At 41.0% G+C, this 24,231-nt stretch overlaps 1 protein-coding gene across 12 annotated transcripts in view; it reads right to left on the reverse strand.

The window, feature by feature from the left end:
• The window catches only part of MSRB3 (methionine sulfoxide reductase B3), a 110,255-nt gene that overhangs the window by 81,587 nt on the left and 4,437 nt on the right, over positions 1 to 24,231 (reverse strand). The window contains exon 2 of one of the 12 annotated variants that reach the window (XM_064655765.1): positions 8,251 to 8,377. The exons of the other annotated variants lie outside the window; for them this stretch is intronic. Coding sequence (XP_064511835.1) covers positions 8,251 to 8,326 — 76 coding nt within the window. The 5' untranslated portion in view covers positions 8,327 to 8,377. The remainder of the gene's footprint in view (positions 1 to 8,250; positions 8,378 to 24,231) is intronic. 12 annotated transcript variants of the gene reach the window in all.

Here is a 24,231-nt window from a genome sequence, read left to right on the forward strand (position 1 = left end):
AAATGTTTTACACATTGAAAAACTGATCTGTGTTTCTCCTCTGAGGGATGGCTCCTTTGCTTTCTTGCTGTAGGTAGCCAGCTCCCACCCGCTGTTGAAATACCATTTGCAGTTTCATGCAAGCATTAGAAGTAATGGGGCGAAGACTATTTCCACTATATTGTGCATTGAAAATCCTAAAGCCAGGTACCAGGACAGCAGTTACAATTTTGGGTCAAATGCCAGGTTCTATCTTAAAAGAACGCCACCCAAAAATTAACTGTGTTTAAAAAAATTATTTACTTAACACCCAGGAGGGTCAGATGGCCACAAGGGAAGGGCAAGCCCCTTCTTTGCAAATTTGAAAACTTCCCATGCAATCAAGTAACAGAACTGTCACATTTATTTTTTCCACCTGGTCATCAGCATGGCTCATGTTTAATACAAACGCATATATTCTGAGTCATCGTCAGAAATCTCCCATATAAGACAGCAAATTTGTTAAGCACCAAAACCCCCAAAATTAAAAAAAAAAAACAAAACAAAACAAAAAAAACAAGCCAAATCAAAACAAACAAAAAAACCCCAAACTGGTAACTCATGCATCTCTTCTGTGCACTTGTTTTCTTTCCAAAGAAAATGCTATTAGAACCCCAGCAGTCCTGTACAGGCAGCATCTATGGGAACAGGAGCTGCCCTGTTGTTTCCACAGGCCTGCAAACGTGCTTGCAGCAGGTTACATGGCCATGAAAGCCAAAGAGACATTCCCTGGAAGAGAAATCTGAACCTTGCAAATGTAAAAAACATTTAACAAAAGACTCAAGCGTTTTGCATAGTGGGAAAGGGGGAAAGAAAAGCGGCTCCTTTTGTTCTCTCCAGGTACGTCTACTTTACTTCCTTATCTGACGATAATGAAATAAATGTCACTACCAGCCACAGTCTTGGTCTCACAACCTTTCCAAATTATAAAGACTGAGGAGTCCACCACCACCGTGTGCTAGCTGGTGGAGGTGAAGGCAGCTTCCCCTGGAGCTTTTTGAACTGTCATCTTCACTAGTACCATAGCAATGACAGCATAATGGCTGCTCAGCAGAGGTTGGTGAATAGAACCTTCAATTAAGTGGAGCACAAGCTCATTACATTATAAACTGCCACATTTGTTATTGTTTCTGCTGAGATGGCCAAAGACAGAGTGCACAGGGCAGATGACCTATTTGCCTTACTCCTGGATGCAAAACAGACAAGACAAGATCAAGATCTCTTGGTACAGCAGTGGAAGGGGGAACATTTATAATGATGGATTTCTCTTCCACTCCCTCCTAACAGATAAAGAGACTTTTGTTTTGCTGATATGATCCTAGTACCTTTCACAGGCAATACATTTTTTTAAATTAAAAGGACGAAAGGCAGAGACATTGAGCACTCCATATCTGGTCAGTAGATTTCTGTCCGAATCAATAAAAGGGTGCACAACATATGGAAAGACATTTTATTAACAGCAGAATTAAGATGAATTTAATGAGGGCTTTATGTTACCTTTTGCGTTTAAAATATTTCAGTCAGCCATCAAAAGAAGTTTATTCACACTGCTTTAATAAAGGTTTAACCCTGCATCAGAAACAATTAAAAAGTCAGCATTTGCCAGCAGTTACCGCAGTGGTGTGTAGCTTATTTTGGCATTCAGGCTGTTGCTAAATCCTCCTCCTGCTTCCTCCACAATAGTGATGTGTGGCCTGTGAAATGAGCCAATGAGTCAAGGTGCCACAATCTGTACTTGGGAGGGGGTGGAGGAAAGGAGAGGGGTGGGAGGGAAGGTCTTTCTTCTCCTCCAATTCCCCACAACAGCCTAGATCTAACCTCCTGTAAAACTCGGTCTGTCTGCCACTGTGGGGGGTAAGGAACCTTTTTAGCAAAGACACAAGCAGGCATAGCCTGCTCTATGGCTTTTCACTCCACTTCTCCACTGAGGGACATATCCAGCATTAAGACAGAAGCTGCTGCGACACTTTGTGCTCCAGCTGTTGCTCTGCTATGACCAGAAGAACTACTACAGAAAACACTGTAGCCCCCTGCCCTCTCAACCTGCTTCAGGACTAATGGTAGAGAAACAGCCAAAAAGGTTTGTAACTGGCAACCTCTTTCACTAATGGGCCTTCTGGAATTCCTGCGTTTCTTTAAAATTCAGCCATGCTTTATGGGTTAGGAAGATGGGGTCAAGCTCTATAAAAAGCCTTTAAGAGGACTCAGTCAAGCCCTTTCCCATTCTGCTCTCCTTGGGACTCCTTGACCTGGGCCAGAGCACTGAGCTGGGAGTTCTTGCATTCAGTGCATAAAGTCGCCAGTGCCGGATCTGGGCTGCTGGCACCTCCCAACCCACAAGAACCTCTCCTCCAGCCAGAGCAGGGGGCACTTTCATACCCTGGGCATGTGTCCCTTCCCAACACAGCTTCTTTTGAAGGAAATCACACATTGAGACACATGTTTAGCTTGTAACTAAGAACAAACATTTTCTTCTTCTTAGCATTCTCTGGGTCTCCTCTCTACTTGTTTCCCCCAAATCATGATCTGTGCTGTAGCAACCTGTGGTTAACCTACCAGTTAAGTTATGGTAATGTTCCTGTCTCTAGTGCCTGACTCCCAATCCACAGTCTAGACCCATTCCATGTTCCATCAAATTCCAAGCTCATCCATTCCCTAAGTGGCCTACTAGGTTATCTTCTCCATTGCTTTCCAACCTAGTCTTACAGACTTTAAGCTTTATATTCACTTCTTGCACCTTTTCTTGCTTGTACGCCCTCAGCTTAGCAACATAAAAAAATCTCCTTCCTTTTTGTGTGCTGTCATCTCTCCTTCACATCACATACACACTCTGAAACCTTCATCACATACTGCTCAGAAAAAGGACAAAGCCAGGAGTTGCTTTTAATTGAAGGGAAAAAAGTGAAGGCAGTCCTTAAAGGACTTCTCAGATGTCCTGATAAATACTCCAATAATAAAAAAGTAACTTTCCATGAGAAACTTTAAAACACAAAACACCATTAGTGCTTAAACTTCATCTTTCCGTACCCAACTAAGCAGAAAAGTTTGAGCTGCAGAGGGCACAGGAATGGAACACAGGAAATTTATGAGCTCCCAGAATTAAAACATTTCTGCAAGAAGGGTGGAAATGGTTTGTGGTGGGTCCTTTATGGGAGCAGGAAGGGCATACAAACAACCTTAAAAGATCCATCAGGGAACACATTAAAGAACTGGCTCTGTGCATGGTCTGGGAGCACAAGAGACGTCTCATCGTCCTTGAGCTTCTCAGTGCAAGAGTCACTGAGGAGCCTCTACCCAGATGAGGCAGGGACAAGCACTTTCTGACTATTGAGCAGATGACGAAGAGTGTGAAACTCCATCAGAACAAGGAGTTGAGAAGAGCAAAAAAACAGGGTACAAACTCTAGGGGTACATACAAAAGGCTTCTAGTTTTCTTTATGATCCCAAGTTTTACAAGTATGAGGTACTCTTAAAGTATTACTCCCAATGAGATATCCACAAATAAATTTCATTCTAAACTGCATTAAATAAGACATTCTAGACTGAATACTATTGTACAAAAGAAATATTTGTAAATACAGTACTACACTGAATATACTCCCATTAAGACAGCTCTATGCAGTTAATTTTTAAAACTAAAGTCATTTCAAAAATATGCTCTATTACGATAATACAGTGTTCTAGTTCTTATGACTAGAAGGCAGACATATACACAAACATTTATATAATAATGACACATGAAAGGCTTCACATGCTATTTACTATTGTGCTCACATAGTGCGTATTTTCAAGACTCTTTTCAAGCATTTATCAAATTCGTCACAACTGCTGGGAAGTAGTAAGCTAGGTATTTTTAAGACTATTTTAAATTTAAAAATCTATTTTTGCTCCAAATTAATATTTGCTATTTTTTTTTAATTTAGCTTGATAGAAATCAGTTTTAATTTTTGCCCCCCAACCAGTTCTGAGGAACAGGAACAAGGTCTCATCTGAGACCTTGTATGACATATTTAAACACAGAGCAAATTTTTATATTCAAGATATAAACCCCAGAAAATAGGGATTTATAATGAAAACATTGACAGGCATTTAACCATAGCCATACTGGTGGTTTATGCTATACAATATTAGTCTTACTTTTATTTTCATTCAAACCATGTGAACAGACATCTGTAGTAGTACATCTCTGGTGATACACATTACGGTAAACTATGGGGAAGTTATACATTATGGAAATGATATCTCTGAACATAGAAACATACAATATGAAACATTTAGACATACTTAAGTCACACAAAGTTTGACAGCAACTACTGTACTTGAAACACACAAGAATAAGGTCTTTTCTATACTTTTTGTTGTTAAAGCCATATCTGGCAAACATGCACACAGATAATTTCACTGACATGAGGAGTTTGAGAGTTCGGAGGAACAAATGCACGCAAATGTTTAGAAGATCTGCTTCTGAAAGTAATCCTTTATGTTAAAAGATTACTAATAAAAGTCCAATTTTGAGACCCAGTAATTTTGTCTTCACTATTCATTTCAATTTTATAAAAAGATATTATATTGAAATTAAGTATTAACAAATATTTAATAAAACAAGTTACAAAAAACTATACTATAGATATTTACTTAATAAAGACTTACACCATATGCCCAGCACCATCTTCATACAGATGCATTGTAATTTCATCTAATCCTAAGAAAGTATGGTTTCCTACTAGTAGTTATTTTAGTAATTAAACACTTCACAAAAATTTAATATTACCTAGGACTTTATTATGCAGAAAAAAAAAAATAAACCAACCCTAAGTCTACCCCTGTAGTTTCTTCATCATTACTTTAACTTAATTTTACAAGCACCATAATTTTCTTTGATCTACAGGAGAGGAAAAGCCAAATTATCGCATGCAAAAATGTGATGTAAGCAGCACAACATTCAAAGTGTTAAAGAAATAAAAGATCTTTTTAAGAAATGAGAACCCATAATAATTAAAAGACACAGCAAAGCAAAATAAGCTATCTTTTTACTTTATAGATTGGTGGTCTGCTTCAGAAAACATGTACATGGAATCTGCATAATCATTATTTGTACCAGTTGCTTCTTGGTAGGCATTAAAGCAGCTGAAGTAGTTTTTACATTAAACATTTGATGGGCGTTGTTGTGGTTTTGAAGTGGTTTGTTGTTTGTTTTTTGTTTTTAAGACTGAATTTCTGTAAACTAAATCCCAACAGGTGCTGAGTGCATCCTAGATTTCCAAAGAAATTCAGAGCATTCGACTTTATTAAAGTGGGCTCAAGGAGCAACATTTCTACATCACACAACAGGCACAACAGAACTGTAATCATTACTGGCAGTGAAGAAACCTTGAACCAATGTGATGGTAGTCTGTGCACGAGCATAGAGTGATGTGATTCTTCCCAGTGCTCACGCTTTTCTTAAAATACTTGTAAATGTTCCTAAGCTCTCAGGGTGTACTTTCTGTGTGAATAACTCCTAAATGGGAAGCTTTTCATATAGCCCTGGGCATGCATAACAGCAAATGCCTAGTGCCATCTACTGGGAGTGCCTGCTCCTGCTCGGATTTGCCATTTTGTCTATAAAAAAGGTTATGAGCAAACAGTGCACTAGGTTTGCACACATTGAAACGTTTAGTCCTAACTTCAGACAAAAAAGTATTTTTAAAATACAATTTGGAAGAACAGACCTGCACTCCAGGTGCTAATATACAAACAGAAAAAGAGCAAGTAAAAAGACCTCACTAGCACAAGTGATCCCATGTAACTCATACATGCTTACAAAATAGTGGTTCAAAGAAGAGACAGAAGGTCATCTCTATTCTAAAATACCTCCCAATGGTATTTCATTAATTTAAATTTTTTTGGGGGAAAAATGTCACTTATTTCTGATCTACAACTACATATTAAATATAAATTAAATACTGCATTGTGTTAGTTTGTCTCTTACAGAAAGGACAGAGGTATCATTCCAAGCACAGAAATTGAAATGATACTTTCATTCAAGTCCTTGTCCTGCAAATATTTAACTGCACAGAGTTTAAAATGTTGTTTGAAAGCCCCATTTGCTGCTCTGCTGGCACTTCGCTCCTTTACGCTGTGTGGGCAGGGGTTCCAGAAGGTTCAAAAGTCTCATCCCATATGGAATTTGCCACTGAATTAGAAGGCAGCCAAGCTCCACACCGTCCCAGACTCAGTGGACACATGGCATGGTGGTATGGTTGAAGGACTGCAATTCACACAGATCTGGATGGTGGGAAAAGTACTAACTCAAAGTGTTATGTTATAAAAAAATCATGAGAACTTGGGGTATTTTATGTATATTCAGAAGTCAAAGTCACAGGGCATTGTGGCATTTAAGCAGATGTTGGCTCTACATCTCATTCCCATGTTTTATTCGATACATGCTATACCATTTACTTGCAACCCTCTAAATACACCACACACACAAAAAACAAACCAAAGGCAAAACAAGCCTATATTACTTTATAAGCATCTGGGGAATTTAGATTACTCTTTAAATATGTAAGATATGTGATTGTATATTATTCCACTGTTAGCAGATGAATTTGGGTTTATTATATATAAATATCTCTCTCTCTCTATATATATATATCTACAAAGTAGTCAGTGGAACTCAATCCATTAATGGTTGCACAGTTAGGGATCAAAGGGAATAAACAGTAGCGTTAACTTTTTAATTCCAAAATGTGACTACTGGATTATGACAGAAGAACAATTTGACAAAACAGATAATGCAATGCTTTGCAAATAGGTACACAACAGCAAAACCTCCCATGGGCTCTGTGTGTTTCTAGCTGACCAACTTGGGATCTCCTTTTCAGAGTGGGAATACAATGGCCAGAAGGCTGTGTGTCCCCATTTTAAGGTAGACACTGGCAACATGAGCACACATCAAAAGGTACAAAATGAGGACTAAGGAAATTTGCTTACCCTATATTTTTAGGGTTTTAAATCTGGCTCAGCGGCAAATATAACGGGAAACCAAGGTCAAGCTGACACAATGTGGGTTATTCTCTCTCTTCCTCAATATGTGTTTGCAGCTCCTATTAAGGTTAATGGGAGTTTTGTGCACATGTGGGGGAAACAGAACACAAATGCTGCAAAAATTGGACTCAGATTTAGTTCAAATAAAGTGTAATCAGCTTTAGAAAAAATCCATCAGCTTGAAAATTGATCTCTTATCACTGAAAAAAATCTTTAAAACATCATCTCCATATGCTTGCTAAGTCCAGCTCTGGGAAAAACTGCTCATAACATTCTGCAGCCTTATGAACCAGTTGTGAATGTAGCACAACACCCAAGCTGGTTCTCTTTTGAGGCTTCAAACACTGATCAGCCAGGGCTGTATCTTTTTTATTTGCGTGTCAAGAAAATTCTTAGTCATGTTTAAAATTAGCTCAGTGCAGCTTTTATTTTCTCCCACATTACCATGTACACTCACAATACTATGTGGACATTACAGATACACTTGTTGTTCAAGTGTAATACAAAATACTTAGGTTCAAGGTTTTCATCAATAACAAACTCATGGAGATGAGGTCTTATGGCACCCTTTCCAGACCTAATGGACAAACCTGGACCTTACATGAGAAGTACAGCTGCATCTGGGCATTAAATTGCATGTTTCCATTCAGTTATGTAGAGAAGTGTCACGTAACTAAGGAATATGCTGTCAGAGGAATAAAAGAATTAACTTTTAAAATCTGCACACTTTTTGTACATAATTTTCAGTACAACATATTTGATTTATAATAAAAATGTGAAAAGAAACACATGGAGTGTAACTACAGTATACTACTAAAGATTTTGGGAAATGTTTTTAAGTCCTATGATTTAATAGCAATCAACATCCTAAATTCTTTTATGCATCTTTTTAAAAGTAGAAATGGCATTTAATAAAATATTTCACTATTTTTACCAAGAATGAGGAAAATAATATAAAATGTAAGAGATAATATTTTGGACAAGGAAGTTAGCATTTCCAAACTTCTTGAAATCTCAGATATGAAACCCCTCACTCAAGCCAGTTACTTTTATCAAAAAAAAAAAAAGGCAAATAAACTTCTGGTTCAAAGGAAAATTTAAACAAACCACAGCAACTCATAGCACATTGTTTCCTGCAGCAGAGACACCCATTCCTACAAGGGCCTTCATTACGCATGACACAACAAGCAGCACCCATTCAACCTGAGGGAAGCCCACAGGCTCGCAGGGCCACTGGCTGGCTCTTTGTCACCAAATGCAGCAGGTTGAATGCAGACATCACTGTGATATCCTCACCAACAAAACCAGAGGCAAAGAACAGGGGCAAGAGCTGAGTAGGGAAGAAAAAAAAAAAAAAGAAAAAAAAAGATGAGAACAAATTAAAACATCAAAAATGTTAAGATACAGTCACAGAAAAAACAATAATTGAAATTTTATAAGACCACCACATGGGAGCACAATTCTACATGCACTTTTCTTAGTATGTTTAGCCCATTTCTGATACACCATCCCCTACCATTTTGATATATATTACATAGTATTCGGTGAAACCATTTTATATGCTACAAAGTGAGAGGGAGGGGGCATTTTTATGAGGGGCATTCACAGCTGCTTTAGATACCCAACTGAGAGCAACTTGGGGGGTAGCAATCTAAGTGGTCACAAGTACAGAGGTACTAAGGAAGAAACCTTAGGACCGCAACTAGATAGCAGAAATCCTGCCTGGAACACCCAGGAATGCTAGGCAGAGCAAACATGTAGGCTTTTTCTATTTATTTTATTCAAAACAAAATCAGAGTCTGCAACATTTCTGAATAGTGAATGCTGGAAACCAGTCATTGCTAAAAAATTGTTCTTTTAATGACTTGTTTGAGGAATGTGACATTTCATTGTAATAAACTTGTCAGATATTTTAAAACCACGACTTTTCAAGAGCAGGAAATAATTCATGTTGTAAACTGTCCATGAGATACATTTAAACAATCTTCCGGCCAGTTCAAATATAGAAAACAGAGAAATGGCAGTCACAAGATTTTATTTCAGAAGGGTTTCATGCACAAATACTAATTGTTTTGTTCACCCCATGATGGGAGGGAGGAAATGCAGCTGCCTTATAGCCCAACCATGTACAGCCATAGCTCACTTCAAAATTATGTGACAGGGGACCAGAGCCAACCCACAGCAAAGTCAGTACGGAAATTCTCTGGGATTCTCGTGGAAGCAGGATCGGGCCCCGTGTGACTGAGAAGTGGCCGGGCAGGTCTCCCAGCCCCCTCCCAGGCCTTTCTTTTTGGTCTGTGGCAGCTCCGGAGCCGCGGCAGGCAGCGTCCAGCAATGGCCCACAGCAGGCGCTATCCCAAGCGTTTCCCCAACGGTGAAGAAACTGCCCATGGTTTCATCCTGAAGAGTAAGACTCAGAGAGGACATCTGTAGAACACTCCAGAGAGGTGGTGGATGCCTCATCTCTGGAAACACTCAAGGTCAGAATGGACAAGAGTCTGTGCAACCTGATCTCACTGAAGCTGTCCCTGCTCACTGCAGGGGGTTGGACTAGATGACCTTTAAAGGTCCCTTCCGAGACAAACCGTTCTATGACGATTCCGTGACTGTAACAAGCACCCAGCACTCAGCCGTATCCATTACCAAACCGGTCTGGAGCGTATCTGACAGAAATCTGCCCTCATCACCACGCCTCAACTCGGGCGTACCCAAACCAAACTCGCCGCGAAACCCTCGACCCCTCCGTGCTGCCCGACGGCGGGGGCCGGGCAGGCGCTGCGAGAAGGGCAGCCCGCGAGCACCGTCACACCTTCACACACAGACACACAAACCCGTCTCGCGTAGCAGCGGAGCTGCGCGAAAACCTGCCCCTCCAGAGCAGACGGGCGGGACGCCAGAGGTGTGCGGGCCGGCAGCCGCAGCCCCGCGCCGCCCTCGCTGCCAGCCCTGCCCCGCCGGCCCTGCCCCGCCGCCCCGGCCGCACCACAAGGCCCCGCTCCGAGCGCCCCCCACCGGCGGGCGGCCCGCACCGCCCCCGGCCCGGCCCGAGCGAGGCGGCGCCGCCTGGCGGCCTCCGCGGGGCCCACGGCTGCGAGGTGCAGGACTGACCGCCCAGAGCAGCGCCGCCTCCCTGCCTCCCTCCTCCCCTCCTTCCCCTCATCCCCCTCATCCCTCTCCCCGCTCTCCCCGCTCTCCCTCTCCCTCTCCCTCTCCTTCTCCTTCTCCTTCTCCCTCTTCCTTTCCCTCTCCCTCCCTCAAGTGTAAACAGCTTGGAGGACATTATTTGAAATTCCCGAGGATTATAAAATAGATCCTGGCCTCTTGAAAATGTCAAGTATTTCAGTGTTCACCAATATGTTGTTATTTACTCTCAAGTATTCATAAAGACTCAGAGTATATACAGGTCTGAAAGCCCAATAAAATATCACTGAGCATCCATGGAAGTGCTTTACTGCAGTTAGCATATTTTATTCTTTTATTGCTGACACTTTGATTGCTATTTCTATTTACTCTGTACATTACAGCAGTGCCCAGTAGTTCCAGTAGGAGAGGACCTCCCAGTGCCAGTTACTGTATGCACACACACAAACCCTGCTGCAGGGAGCTTACAGACTCCGGTAAGAATGGCTTGTGAAGAATCAGTAAAGAGAAGCGCAAAGTCAGACTCATTGCAATTCACATATTTGTTTGGAGGTGCTTCACCCCTGCTTGCCAATTCCATGGGTACAAAGAGACTGAGGGAGAATGACAGGTTTGCATCTTCCCTCTGCTCTTTCTGTGGCACATGCAAGCTTGGCCATAGCATTCAGCAGGCTCCGGTGCCATGTTTATGCCTCAGACTTATTTAACAGGAACAGCCAGAGCACGACAAGAAACATGGGAAGAAGTCCTGAGAAGGGCAATGAAGTTGGTGAAGGGTCTGCAGCATGTGTCTTATGAGGAATGGCTGAGGAGTCTGGGGTTGTTTAGCTTGGAAAAGGGGAGGCTCAGGAGTGACCTTATCACTCTCTACAACTACCTGAAAGGAGGGTGTAGCCAGGTGAGGTTGGTCTCTTCTCCCAGGCAGCTAGTGACCAGACAAGAGGGCACAGTCTTGAGCTGCACCAAGGAAGGTTTAGGTTGGACATTAGGAAGAAGTTCGACACAGAAAGGGTGATTGGGCATTGGAATGGGCTGCCCAGGGAGGTGGCGGAGTCACCGTCCCTGGAGGTGTTTAAGGAAAGACTGAATGTGGCACTTGGTGCCATGGTCTGGTTGACAAGTTGGTGTTTGGTCATAGTTTGGACTTGATGATCTCAGAGGTCTTTTCCAACCTAGTTGATTCTGTGATTCTGTGAAAACACCATCCTGGGAATAGCATTGCTAGTGGTTTAAACTACCGTACCACACGTATCCGACCCTTTTCAGATTAAGCAAAGCCCACATGCTGGTGCTGGAGACACCTGCCTGAGCCCCGAGGGAGCCCAGCTGTGCTGACTCACAGCCCACCTTGCCACTGTCAAGGCTGGGTGGCCTGGGTACAGCCAGCTAATGCGACTGTCACACGCCTGAGCCATAGTGAGTACTGCAGTGCTGCACTTCCACCACACAGACTTGATAACCCCAACATCTTTATTGCAGCACTGCAACATGCCACTTTTCCGGAAGGACAGATGCTCCACAAAGAGGTCAGAACAGACCTCACAGTCCTGGGAAGGAGATTATTTATTTACAATCACTTTTTGGTTTCACTGTTTGGTGGCTTGCGTTTTTTGTTTGTTTTTTTTTTTTTTAAACACATGCTGCTTGATGCACTGCCTGCAACACCCAGAACACTGTTGGCTCAGTTGTCATCAGACCCCTTGGAGCCCCTTCACTGCACTTCACCCTTTAACCTAGCACAACATGGATCTTCCATCTGTCCGTCTTTCCTAAGATGGACACCATGCTCAGCAATAACTTGTAAATAACTTATAAATAACTTATAAATACAGCTAATACAAATACAGCAGTAACTATGTCATTAGGTGGACTTCAGAAGCTGTTTTCTAGGGTACACATTGGAACTCCAGGAAAGCCTTCCTTTTAGGATCCTAATGTTGGCATATATGAAAGAACTGCTAGCTTTCAAGAGCTTCTATGTTGTCCATTGTGGACATTCAGAAATCCTAAGTTCAGCCCCAAAACAAACATGATTAGTTATAAAGTAACATAGGTGGTCTCTCAAATTTGTCCTTCGGAAATTAAGAACTTTTTATGTACTCAGGTTATGTTTTGTCAACCTCTGTCTGCAATTAGAAAAGTTTCTTCGGGGGAAGGACAACTTGGGAGATTAAATTCTGATATTACCACATCTTGTTTTTAAGAGCAATAATGGAAACATCAAGGATCTTGGGAGCTCATAACACTACTTGTTTAAATTGTTCCATATTCAGTGTTTTTCCTGACAACTCAGGTCCCGAATTCCTAAAATTACATGAGAATCCCAGCTCTCACAAGAAAAAATGTGAAGCTTTAGCTCTTTACAAGTAAATTAAAAAACCAGCCACAAATTCTTAAGGGAAGAATCAGGATTTTTTTTCTTGCCCCAATAATGAGACCTTAATAGTGTGAGGCTTCTACTTTTTTTTCCAATTTCCCTCCCCCCACCCTCAAGTCTCTGGCCTCATTTGGAGGGCAGGAAACAATTAAGAGATAGGTATACACTAGCCAGAGAGCCAGGCTCCCAGGCTCTTGACAGGAAGTCCTGTGTCACTGGAAAAAGCAAAGAGCAAAAATATTGCCACACTGAAGAAAACCAAGCAACCAGAAGTCAGAAGGCAGTAAAGGCCTGGGAGTCTACTATACTCAAGTGTTACATTAACAGTTTCATTTTTATCAATGCTTGTTTTGTTAAGCATTTTTCAGTTCAGCAATAAGTTTGAACAGTTGTTTTGCAAAGGGTTTACTTATTTATTTTGACATAAAGCAAACTATAACCAAATGTTTCCCGATAAAGCTTAGTGGAATATTTTGTATATACATTTATTCCAGCCTTATCGTTTGGATATTTTTTTTAATTTGGTTTTTGCTCACCTAAAGCTGCTGCCAGTCAAACTCAGCAGACAGGACAAATCAACCCCTGGCCACTGCAGGAACAAAAAGTGCAGCCTAGAGAGAGAACCATATGAGCAAGTGTTTCAGTAGATCATGTCTTTTGGTGTCTAAACAGTTATTTACTCCCTAGTCATTTTCCCCTGACACATTCTGTTCTAATGCCAAAGCCCTTGGTCTTTCCTGCTCCCTGCATTGCACTTAGTGGTTTTTTAGGGACTTCATTGTTTGCAGTTAATGTCTCAGGTTTGTCAGGGTGTATGCTACGGTGGGGGCAAAGACAATGTCGAATAGCTTGCACAGAGATGTTTAATAAACCATCACCAAGCTACCACGAGACTACACCACAGGAAAACTTTTCAGCAGGGGTATGATGACTGCTGGTTATTTATCAGAGAAGGAAGGGAAGAGTTCCAGTTCCCACTTCTGATGCAAGATCTCTGATCCTTAAACTAGCATCCTTTGCAGTGCACAAGGTATTCTCACACTTACATACTTCACTACGTGGGCTAACTGAGCCTTCTGTCCTGGCCTCCTAACAGCCTGATAGAACAATGAGGAGTCAGCCTTCAGCCCTTCAAAAAACACACATCCTGTGAATATGCATTTGTGTTTTATAATTATATTTTTTAGACAACTGAACACTTCAATGTGCTGTACTGTATTTGAAGCATTTTGCACAAAATAGTAAAGGTAATCGATAAAACCTTGGGAAAGGGTAAATTTAGATTAGATATTAGGAAGAAATTCTTCACTGTGACAGTGTGAGGCACCGTAGCAGGTTGCCCAGAGAAGTTGTGGATGCCCCATCCCTGGAAATGTTCAAGGCCAGGTTGGATGGGGCTCTGAGCAACCTGGTCTAGTTGAAGGTGCCCCTGCTCATGGCAGGGTGGTCCCTTCCAAGCCAAACCATTTTGTGATTCTATGAAATTTACCTTTAAAGAGAGATTTTAGGCTCTGGATTTTCATGTGCTTGATAATGCAAACCAGGTGTCTTCAAAAGTTCATGATTTGCTATTAAAATACCTTGCAAAAGCTCATGGTATGATGAGAGTAAAACACTCTCTAAGTAAGGTAAGTTAGTAAGCTAAGCTAATGATAAAGATAATTATAATTTAAGCTTCTCAAAGACTTACTGAAGAGGCATAAATCATTCTAAATTAAATTAATTGCATTAACCTTACAGCTCTACAGATGTACTGTAGCTTTTAACTTGCATGCTTGTCTGCATATAGTCTCCCCCCATACAATATTAGCTTCTCAGTTACAGCCACAGAAATCTGAAGTATTAGACCTGAATTCCCACTTCACTTTAAAGACTCTCAATTAAAGCATGTTCTCCTTAGCTGTCTGTGCTGGAATGTGCAAACTGAAGGGCAGTCCAGTCTACTTTTAGGACGTTTACATTGTGCCCCAAGAAAAGAGGTAATTACTGCTATACCTTGTCATATTTGAGTGGAAGACCAGGAATCATCAACCTTGAAACTTGAAGTTAACATTATCATTAGAAAGGAATCTAAACAGTGAAGTTCAAAACCTTTTTGCTTTCTTGAACTTTACATATTCGCTGATACTGGATTTTGTTCTTAAACCCTTCCCATAGCAACTGAAACTCAAACCTAAAAAACCTTCCTGCAAAATGCACAGTCTAACATATAAGACATTTTCAAGAATTGGTTTGGCTCACATATGTTTTAAGATACTGACAGAACCAGCTACAGGTGCTTTAATGGCCCTTACTTACAGGAATTATCATTTTCAAAGGAACCAGAGAAGTGCTTAACTGGAGAGTTGATTTAGTGTTCCATAGCATGAACTACAGCTGTATCCCTGCACCTGCAGAGCAAGCAGGGCTGGAGGTGGGCAGACACCCACCTGGGCACACCAAGCATGACATGCACCAGGGCTGCTCAAGCTCAAGGGGTGCAAGAGGCCCTCCCCAGTCCCCCAGCTTCCTCATGGTGCCCACAGGCCAGCCTTCTTTCTCCTGTGAAATGGGGTTATATAGCCCAGTCTGTTGATGGTACTGAGGTATCTTTTCTGTGTTCAAGCTGGAAGGCTTCGGTAGCAATGCCTTCTATATCCATCATGTTAACAGGGTAGGGGTGAAAGAAGAAAAGTCTAAAGGTTGAGATCAGACAAAAAAAACAGAAGAAATCAGGAAAAGAGGATGAGCAGGAATGCATAAAGTTTCTCGCTGAGGTGAATCAAAGATATTTTTAGGAGTTCAGCCTTTAGTCTGAGCTTTATTACCCAGACTTTGGTCCTCCATCTAAGAGAGAGAGATTCCCACAACATATTTTACATTACCATCCAAGCTAAAATGATCATCTTTCCAAGAAGTTATTAAAAATCTTGGGAAATAAATCAGATTCTGAAACCTCTGTACACAATTCAGTGTAATTTCACTGATTTCAATTGTTGACAAAAAGATATTCTATGTAAGGAGGCTCCATGTGTCTGTGCTTCCTTTTATATTAGAATGGTTATCCAGAATAGAAAAATTATTTATACTGAGAAAAATATTACATCTGAGCAGAGAACAAAGAACTATATTTAATTTTCATCTAAATACCAAATTGAGTTAACATCCTCTTTAACCTGGGAAGCTCAAAATCCCTTACAGGAATAACCTTTTTTGTATGCTGAACTGGCCACTGCATTGTTCCCCTCACCAGCTAGTGAAAAACCAGTTTGGCAACAAAGAGGCTGATGTGTTGGTGTAACTAAAGCCCAGGGGGGTGTCCAGTGGCCAAATTAAAAAAGCCTGAGAAGTGAGAGGATAATCAAAACAAAGGGTTTTCTGAAGGCTGTACCTTCCCAAAAAAGCAACAAGGGGAAAGTTACATTATTGCCTCCCTGTTCTGCAACTGCTCCCATGAACGAGCAAATTGCAAGGCTGATTTCTCCTAATTTTACTACCTAATATTGCACACAGCAGGGCAGTGGTCCTGGTCCCCTCTGAAGAGACAAAGGACATGGCCTGTGAGGATGTAGAGGACATTCCTGCTACACAGAGTACAAGGGAGGAGGGAGGCAATTAATTCTTCTTTAAGTAATACAAAAGTTAAGAGTGTCCTTGCTCAAGGTACTCTAACTTGGTCTGTAGGGAGGAGTGTAAAATGGATGGAGATTTTGTTAGTATAGAGATAAAACACTGCAACCCTTGTGGGCAACAGATGAAATGGGAAAAGCGAAACTGCAAAGAAAAAGTGGAGACCTCAAGGAGAGGAAGAGACTAGACAAGTAAGGAGTCCCCAAGCCTGGGACAAAAGAGGATGCTTGGCTAAGGGCAGAAACCAGTGACTCTCTCAGCCTTGCAAGTGCTCATACATCTGTCATTTGCAGATTGTTTCCTAATAGTTATGACTGGCAACGCTTCCCAGAGGAAAGTAAATATCAGTCAGTTGGGATTCTCCCCCACTCCAGCTCCTCCCAGATCCGATGCACCAAAATAGCACTGAACTGCACTTTCATTTTCCCTGACTTGGTAGTCTGCCAACATACAGCACATTCCTTTTACGGCAGTGAGTTTATAACTGCAGTGGTCATAAACTATTCTTAAATGTGTCTTTTCCGAGAATCACGATCCTTTCAACATCTTGAAAAATTTCTCATCTTTTCCATTCCAGGCAGTCCTCTCCAGGACAGTGGTAAAAATTTAATTGCTTCTGGTGCTCAGATGATGAGATACAAGTGTTCTGGAAATAACCTTTTAATTTAACAATTCCTACTGGCAAGCCCAAAATCTTTTTGTGTTGCTCTCAAATAAAGGCTTCATTATCAGTACCAGAAGAAAAAAACCCCAAATTTAAAAAACTTCTGGGTTACTGCTGTGAATAGAATTATCCAAGGGGTACCCAGCACTTCAAGACATGAAACCCATTTTTGCTATGAGGTCGATTTGAGTAACTACTCAAATCCACTAACATTTGCACAGCAGAGGTAACAAGCTTTCTATTCTGTCTGTTTTTAAATTGGGACAAATCCCATGCATCATTTACCAGAACGTTAAATACAACTTTCTTTTATAGCCATGAACAGAAGCCCTTCAATAGAAATTTCTATTCTGCTTTTCTGAAACACCTTCGTATTAGTTTTCACTTCTCAAAGAAATAAAAATTACTAATTTTGAAGATTAAACATACATATTTGGAAATGGCATTCTTTTAAATTGTGTTACACAGTTCTCTGTAACTCAGTAGACTTTTTGCTCGTCTTATGAAGCCTATTTGCCTGGGTAACAATACAGAATAGATATGTGATACAAGCAGTTCCTCTTAGGTAGAGTATCTCATACAAATGCAGTAAAGAGAAAGCCTCCAGCTAACTGGTATGACTCAACAGGACTTCCAACATTACACAACAAAAAAGTACACTCTTTTCAAAAGAGTTCTTAAAAGGAGACGAGTGAAAACCGGCCCTGCACGGTTTGCTGAGCATGCACTTCTGACCCGCATGGCACAGACAGGATGTGGTGCAGGAGGTGTGAAGGATACTGCCACTTCCTCTGCACAGAGAGGCTGAATTCTCAAACACTGCAGACTGGTTAAATTTGATGACCCTCTTTTATGAGGCACTGTAAGGAAATGTAAAAGTGACACTTACTAGTTCACTGAAGGAGACAAGGTCGCTGAACACATCAGAGCTAAAACAGTTGTGATTTCAGCTGTGGTTTTGCCCTCCAGTTTAATGAGCTCTCAGAGTAAAACCTGTATCAGAGAATAAAAAACCCCAACACGCACTACCACAGCAGCAAACTAAAGCAACCTCAATGGATGCCATGGGGTTATTACAGTTTTTCATAGGAAATTATCAACAAAAAATCAGTGTGTCTATGGCCAGCAGATTTTTAAGATATTTAAAACTCTTTTAATTGAAAAAGTGGCTGATGCTAATATCTGTCTACATGTATATGCACATAATATGCATATACATGCATATACATGCATAAGATGCCATGTACCCTACTAGGAAAATAAACTACCAGTGCAAAAGACACATTTGTCTTGTGTCATTTAATTCTGCATTTGATTCTTCAGTACAAACCACTTGAAAGCTGAATTATCTCCCTGTATTTTTATAATTTACTACTTGAGAAAATACAACTTTTAAATCAGACTCTGAGTATTTAGTATTTTGTAAAAAAGTTTGTAAGTAAAGAACGGGGTTTATAAAATTTAGTTGCGATCTGTCAGGTGGCGTAACTTCATTTTAGAACAATTCAGGCTGTTGATTTCTTTTTTTAGCCTCCCAGCTGCTAGAAAAGCATTTTGAGTTAAAGACATCATAGCTGCCACTTTCTTCCCAGCAGTCTCCCTTACAAGGAAATTTTCTACGTGGCTTTCTCAGTAAACCAATACCACTCCTCACCACCGAGCGGCGCCAGCTCCCTTTCGTACAATCACACGCTGCACAGCCCCGTGAGTTGTCCTTCAAACAACATCCTCAGCACACACAGGTCTTCGCGTATGTCAACAGAATGAAAGCACCCTTTAAAAATGTACCTTTGATCACACAAATAGTGTCACGATGGCATGCAGAGCAGCCTTATGATGAATATACAAGAAAGCCTCAGCCTTTTATCCAAAATTTTTTTTTAAATTATAACATATAGAAATTCTGACACTGCACAAATAAAAAAAAAAAAAAAAAAAAGGAACGGCTCACACACACTGTAATAGCAACATTAATTATCCAAAAACCAAAGGAGCTATATGCAGTTGAAAAAAACCGCAAAAACATCTAATCCATACCAAAATAAAATTCCATCAAGTAAAACAGAAACTCCTAAGTGTTCTCTCATCAAAGGTGCACTTTAATTTTTACGAATAACAGTGAGAAGACATTACAGCAAGTAAGGAAATAGTATTTGTCTTTATATCTTAAATCATCTTTGAACTTACAGTTCAAACAGATGATGAGTCTGTTTGACCAGATGAGTGAATACAGAATGTCAATGACTGAAAAACGAGAGAGTGAGCAAAACTATTTCTCTCCTAACAACAATAAATTTGATTCAATTATAAAGATTATTTGATTTCAAACCACTATCCAAGGTGGACTAATTTAACAAATATTTTAATTTCAATTTCTGTAACACCATTTTTGTAAAACAAATCTTCACTTGGTTGGGCTACCATTAAGTATGTTGATTAGCTAAAAATATGTAACTGCCATTTAATAACCAGGATTATAAGTACATCTACCTGTACTTAGGTAATTACAGGGATAAAAACATTTATTCAAGACTCTCCTTCTTCCAAGAGAAAATGTCATAGGATCATAGAATCACAGAATGGTTTGTGTTAGAAGGGACTTTAAAGATCTAGTTCCACCCCCCCACCTCCCCTTGCTGTGGGGAGGGACACCTTCCACTACAGCAAGTTGCTCAAAGCCCCATCCAACCTGGCCTTGAACACTTCAAGGCATGTGGCATCCACAACTTCTCTGGGCAACCTGTTTCAGTGCTTCACCGCCCTTACAGTAAAGAATTTCTTCCTAATGCCTAATCTAAACCTGTCCTCTTTCAGTTTGAAGCCATTCCCCATTGTCCTATCACTACAGGCCTTTATTAAAAGTCCTTCTCCAGCTTTCTCATAGCCCCCTTTAGGTACTGGAAGGCTGCTCTAAGGTCTTCCTGGAGCCTTTTCTTCTCCACGCTGAACAACTCTAGCACTCTCAGCCTGTCTTCACAGGAGAGGTGCTCCAGCCTCTGAATACCTTCCAAAGATGAACTTTTTTCAATGAAAAATATTACATGGAATCTGTGTGAGCTGAATTGTGATTTTCATTCTAGTGCAGTTTAAAAATGCACAAACATAGCATTTTATTTTTTTTTTTAATTAGCTGAATATATTTACATTGTATGTGCAGCACAAGGATTTGCACCTTTAGGCATCCTAAAGCTATTTTTCAATTCATGAACAAAAGAAGTATTAATTCTAGCAAAACATACTACTTCAAAATCTGCTTCAATCCTTTCTCTTTAATTGTCTCTCAAGCGTCCAGAATATGGAGATGTCTCTTCCACCTTTCTTAATTGACTGAAAAATATTTATTAAACATTACATATTTGTCAATCCACATTCCCCAGCCATGCATTCAAAAGACAAAAATACTCATCCTATAGCCCTGCAGCTGGACTTGCAGTAACCATGCAAAATCTTTTCTGCAGGGCAAAAAGTACTTACCTTTGAAAAAAACCCACACATAAATACTTTCTCCTGGTCTGTTAGAGCAACCTTACAACAGAGCCAGGGCTGGCAGCAGCCCCGCAGTTCTGCGTGGAGCCACCCCAGACACGCACCCCAGGGCTGGCCGTGCCCGTGCACCTGGCTCAAGGGGTGGGCATGCCAATGACATCAGCTCGGATGGTTTGGAGGGGTCAGAGGGGAACAACGCAGACACCAAGTTCATTCTCCTCTTCCCTCAGCCTTTTGCTAGTTTCAAAGCTTTGTAGTTCAGCTTCCCAGCTCGATCAATATTCTAAGATAAATGTTGATGTTTTCTTTGCATAATCTGTCCTTAAAAGTGATATCTGTTCCACTTCCTTCAGAAGAGGCAGCAGCAGGCACCCGCAGGCAGCCCCCCCCCCACAGCCTGCTGTCAGGAACTTCATTAAGTATCGCCCCAAAATGCAGTTTGTTTCTGTCCTACTTGGACTTGTGCTCCAAAAAAGGAAATCCTGCACTTAAAGCATCAGGGTCCCTCTTTCCCTTCTTGGTCCTGACATTTCACACCACTCTCATGGAGACATCAGAAGTTCCTCAGCAACTCAGCCATGCCCCCACAGCATTCTCTATCCCCAGCACAGGACCATTCTCCCACAGTTCACTTTAGCACATATCTGTGCAAGCATGCAAGCCCTCAGAACCCCAATCAAGATAAAACAATAAAGGACATCGAGCTCTATGTCCACGTATGAAACAATAACTACTGGTTAGAATTCTAACATTTGCTTAATAGGTTATTTTTAGAGCACTGGTATATATGTACAGAAAGATTGACAATCTCTTACAATTATCTAAACGTTTGGAAATTCTATGTAGTTGCTGGGCAAAACAAATAAGAAAATTAATAAACCATAAGCTATGATCAGTTAAGCAAATTCACAAATTTTGCTATTTGTAACCCAGTACAAAGAAAACAATACAAAGAAAACACGCACACCAGATTATCAGGTTGGAAATAGGCTGACTGCCCAGATGACCTTCCATGGCAGTATAGCTGAGGGACTTTTTTAAAAAACAGCAGAGGCAATCATCTGAAGAAGTTGCAGTGACTAATTTCAAATCATTGAAATCTGATGCACAAACCTTGCTCTGCACACTAATTGTAAATGCAGCTGTCAAAGCTGCATTTTTTTAAGAGAGATCTTTATCGAAGTCTATCAAGCTTTCAGTCTCACTCTTAGGAACTCACTTCAGGTGCTTAGCTGGATAGATATGAGACTATCAGAAATTAGGCACAGTAATGCTGAACCACTGTATTCCTGGATGATGGAGCTATCCTGTGGGCCTGCAACCTTTCCCTGAGGTTGCTCTTCCTCTTCTGACAGATTAGGAAATTTATCCTACAGTGTCTGGGAAATAAGGTGGGGCAATCATCCAGAAAAGAGCATGCATCTTGGAGGATTTTTGAAAGGCTTTTGCCTTTTACAAAAACTCAGGAGTAAGATAGCAATGTCCATTTTTAAAAAGGGAGGAAAAAATGACTGATGACTTACATGGCCGTAAGCCCATCTTCGACACCCAGAAAGCTTTTAAAACAAATTACTAAATAATCCATAAACAGGCAATGAAAATGAAAAAGCAAAAAGCCACCATGATGAACTTGCCAAAATCTACCCATCAACCAATGTAATTTCCTTCTTTTGTTCTATTCTACAGGCAGGATGAAGGCAGTAAATCAAAGACATCTCAAATATAAAGTATTTTTTGACAGACCAAACTGGAAAAGCACCTTCATTTTGGATCAAGCTCCAATATCACAGGTGCAGAGCTGCTTGAATAAACACACTCGTTCAGCGCTTCTCCTGCTGACCAGGGCCAAACCCCAGCAAGTAGTCCTGCTAAATCTGCAGAGACATGAACCTGCAAAGAGTGTCAAACACCCTGAAACAACCTGAGCAGATGGTCTTAATAAATTGGAGAAACGGTGAAAAATCATTGAAATGAAATTAAATACAGCCAAGTACAAAGAATCATGCTTGGACTTTAAAAGAAATCTTCAAATGCACAAAACAACCAAAAGGAAGACTACTAGACCAGCAGCAGTATTGCAGAAAAGGATGTCAAGGTTACTGTGATGATAAATTGAGGCAACAGTGTGAAACTATAAAAAAAAAAGGCAAATAACAATCTGGAGTTTATTAAATAGAGAAACATAATACATAGTATCAGGGGTTGGTGAGGAAGTCTGCTCTCCTCAGTAGCAGTGAGGTATCAGCTGGAATACCCTTCTGGTTTAGGGCATAGAACAGAGACAACTGAGGAAAGCCCAGAGAAGTAAAAAAAAAAAAAAAAGAGTGGTTCAGAAAACCAAATCTCTGCAAAAAAATTTTTAAGAACTTGGCTTGTTTAGTCTACAAGAGTGATTGTGGAGATGGGATAATGCTCTGAAAATCTGCATCTCATCTTAAATAGCATTACATCACTCAGCTATTAAACTGTCTTTATTACTGCCACAGTTATTACTTGACTGTCATTAGAGAAAAATGTGTACCAGTCTGTCATACATATGTAACAGAGCAACAAAAAGGGTTTGTTTCCCCCAGACAGCTACTGTATTACACATTTGAAAAGACTTCATGGGCAGAGTCTAGAGTTTTGCAAAGTATCTGTTGTAATCCTTCCCAGCATGGTTCAACAACTGCTAAAATAAATTGGTACAATCCAGCACCTCTCTTAAGTTCAGAGGCAAGTAGCAAAGCTGCCTTGTGTTTTTGGACGAGGGGTGCCAGGTAGCACTTTAGAAACCAGCAGTAGCTGGTGGGTCCCAGCAGTGAGCTGCTAATTTGCTACATGAGTTGGTGAAGTCTCTTAGTTGAGCTTGCTTTTAGGAAAAAGCAGAAGTACATACAACAAGTATGTACACAGACAATCTGGTTTCTCTTATGAAAAGAGGTGTTAGCACAGAGTATTTTTCCACTGATGAAGCATTGATTTTAATCCTGCAAAAATAGGAAAAAATGAGGATGCAGTCTAGAAGTACAGTTCCCACAGCAAGCACTTGGGCTTTGACCAACAGGGCTGATTTTATTTTTCTGCAGCCATTCAAAAGCTACAGAAAACCCAAGTCACTTTATTTGTGGAGTTTCTGAATTTGCATCTCAGGGCTGTAACTTCACACAAGTGGCTGATCCACCTTTTCTTTTCCACCTGTCCCTGAGCTGGCAGCCTAAGCATCTGCTCCTGTTTTAACTCCCTTTTCTTTCTTACATTTTTGTTATGGCTACTGACAGTGCTATTGCTGTGCAGGAGTGGAAGCCTAACCAATTCTGACCTTCAAGCCTTGGTTTCAGCATCGTGCAGACTGGATCAGTGCCCTGCTGAATCATTAGTACAAATTCAACTTGAATTTGTAGGTGTAGGCTGTGTAGGCTGTGACTGCTCATCATCAGGACACATAAGGAGGGATCTGCATTGGTTTCATGTTTAATATCAACCTTCCTCCCAGCAGCAGAATGGTGACAATCTGACCCAGGTGGCAAAGCCTGCTTGTACGAAGTTAACTGTTTTTCTCAGCCAGTTGAGCAACTTTACATCAAACTAATGCTTGCTTGTGAACCAGCTGCCCCAAGGCCAAAGTCACTGTACTGCATGAACCGAAAGAGACATCCATGTGGCTCTCACCCCACCCAACCCACCGCCAGGTCCTCCAAGTGGTTAAAATCACCTCTACTCTCTGTGGGTGCCGCTGGAGCACAGCCTCGCCTGCGGATTTCCCTGAGAACCATGCACCGCACCGGGGAACGGAGAGGAACAAGAACAGGCCAGTCCCCGAGCCCTCAGACAGACCGACCCCTTTCTGGGCTGTTTTCTTTCGGCAACAACTGGCACAGATCACTTCCCCAGGAAGCTGCTAAGGTTCCGTGTGTTGAATTATTTT

The sequence above is a fragment of the Pseudopipra pipra genome, chromosome 5 (assembly GCF_036250125.1).
Source record: "Pseudopipra pipra isolate bDixPip1 chromosome 5, bDixPip1.hap1, whole genome shotgun sequence".
Lineage (NCBI taxonomy): Eukaryota > Metazoa > Chordata > Aves > Passeriformes > Pipridae > Pseudopipra > Pseudopipra pipra.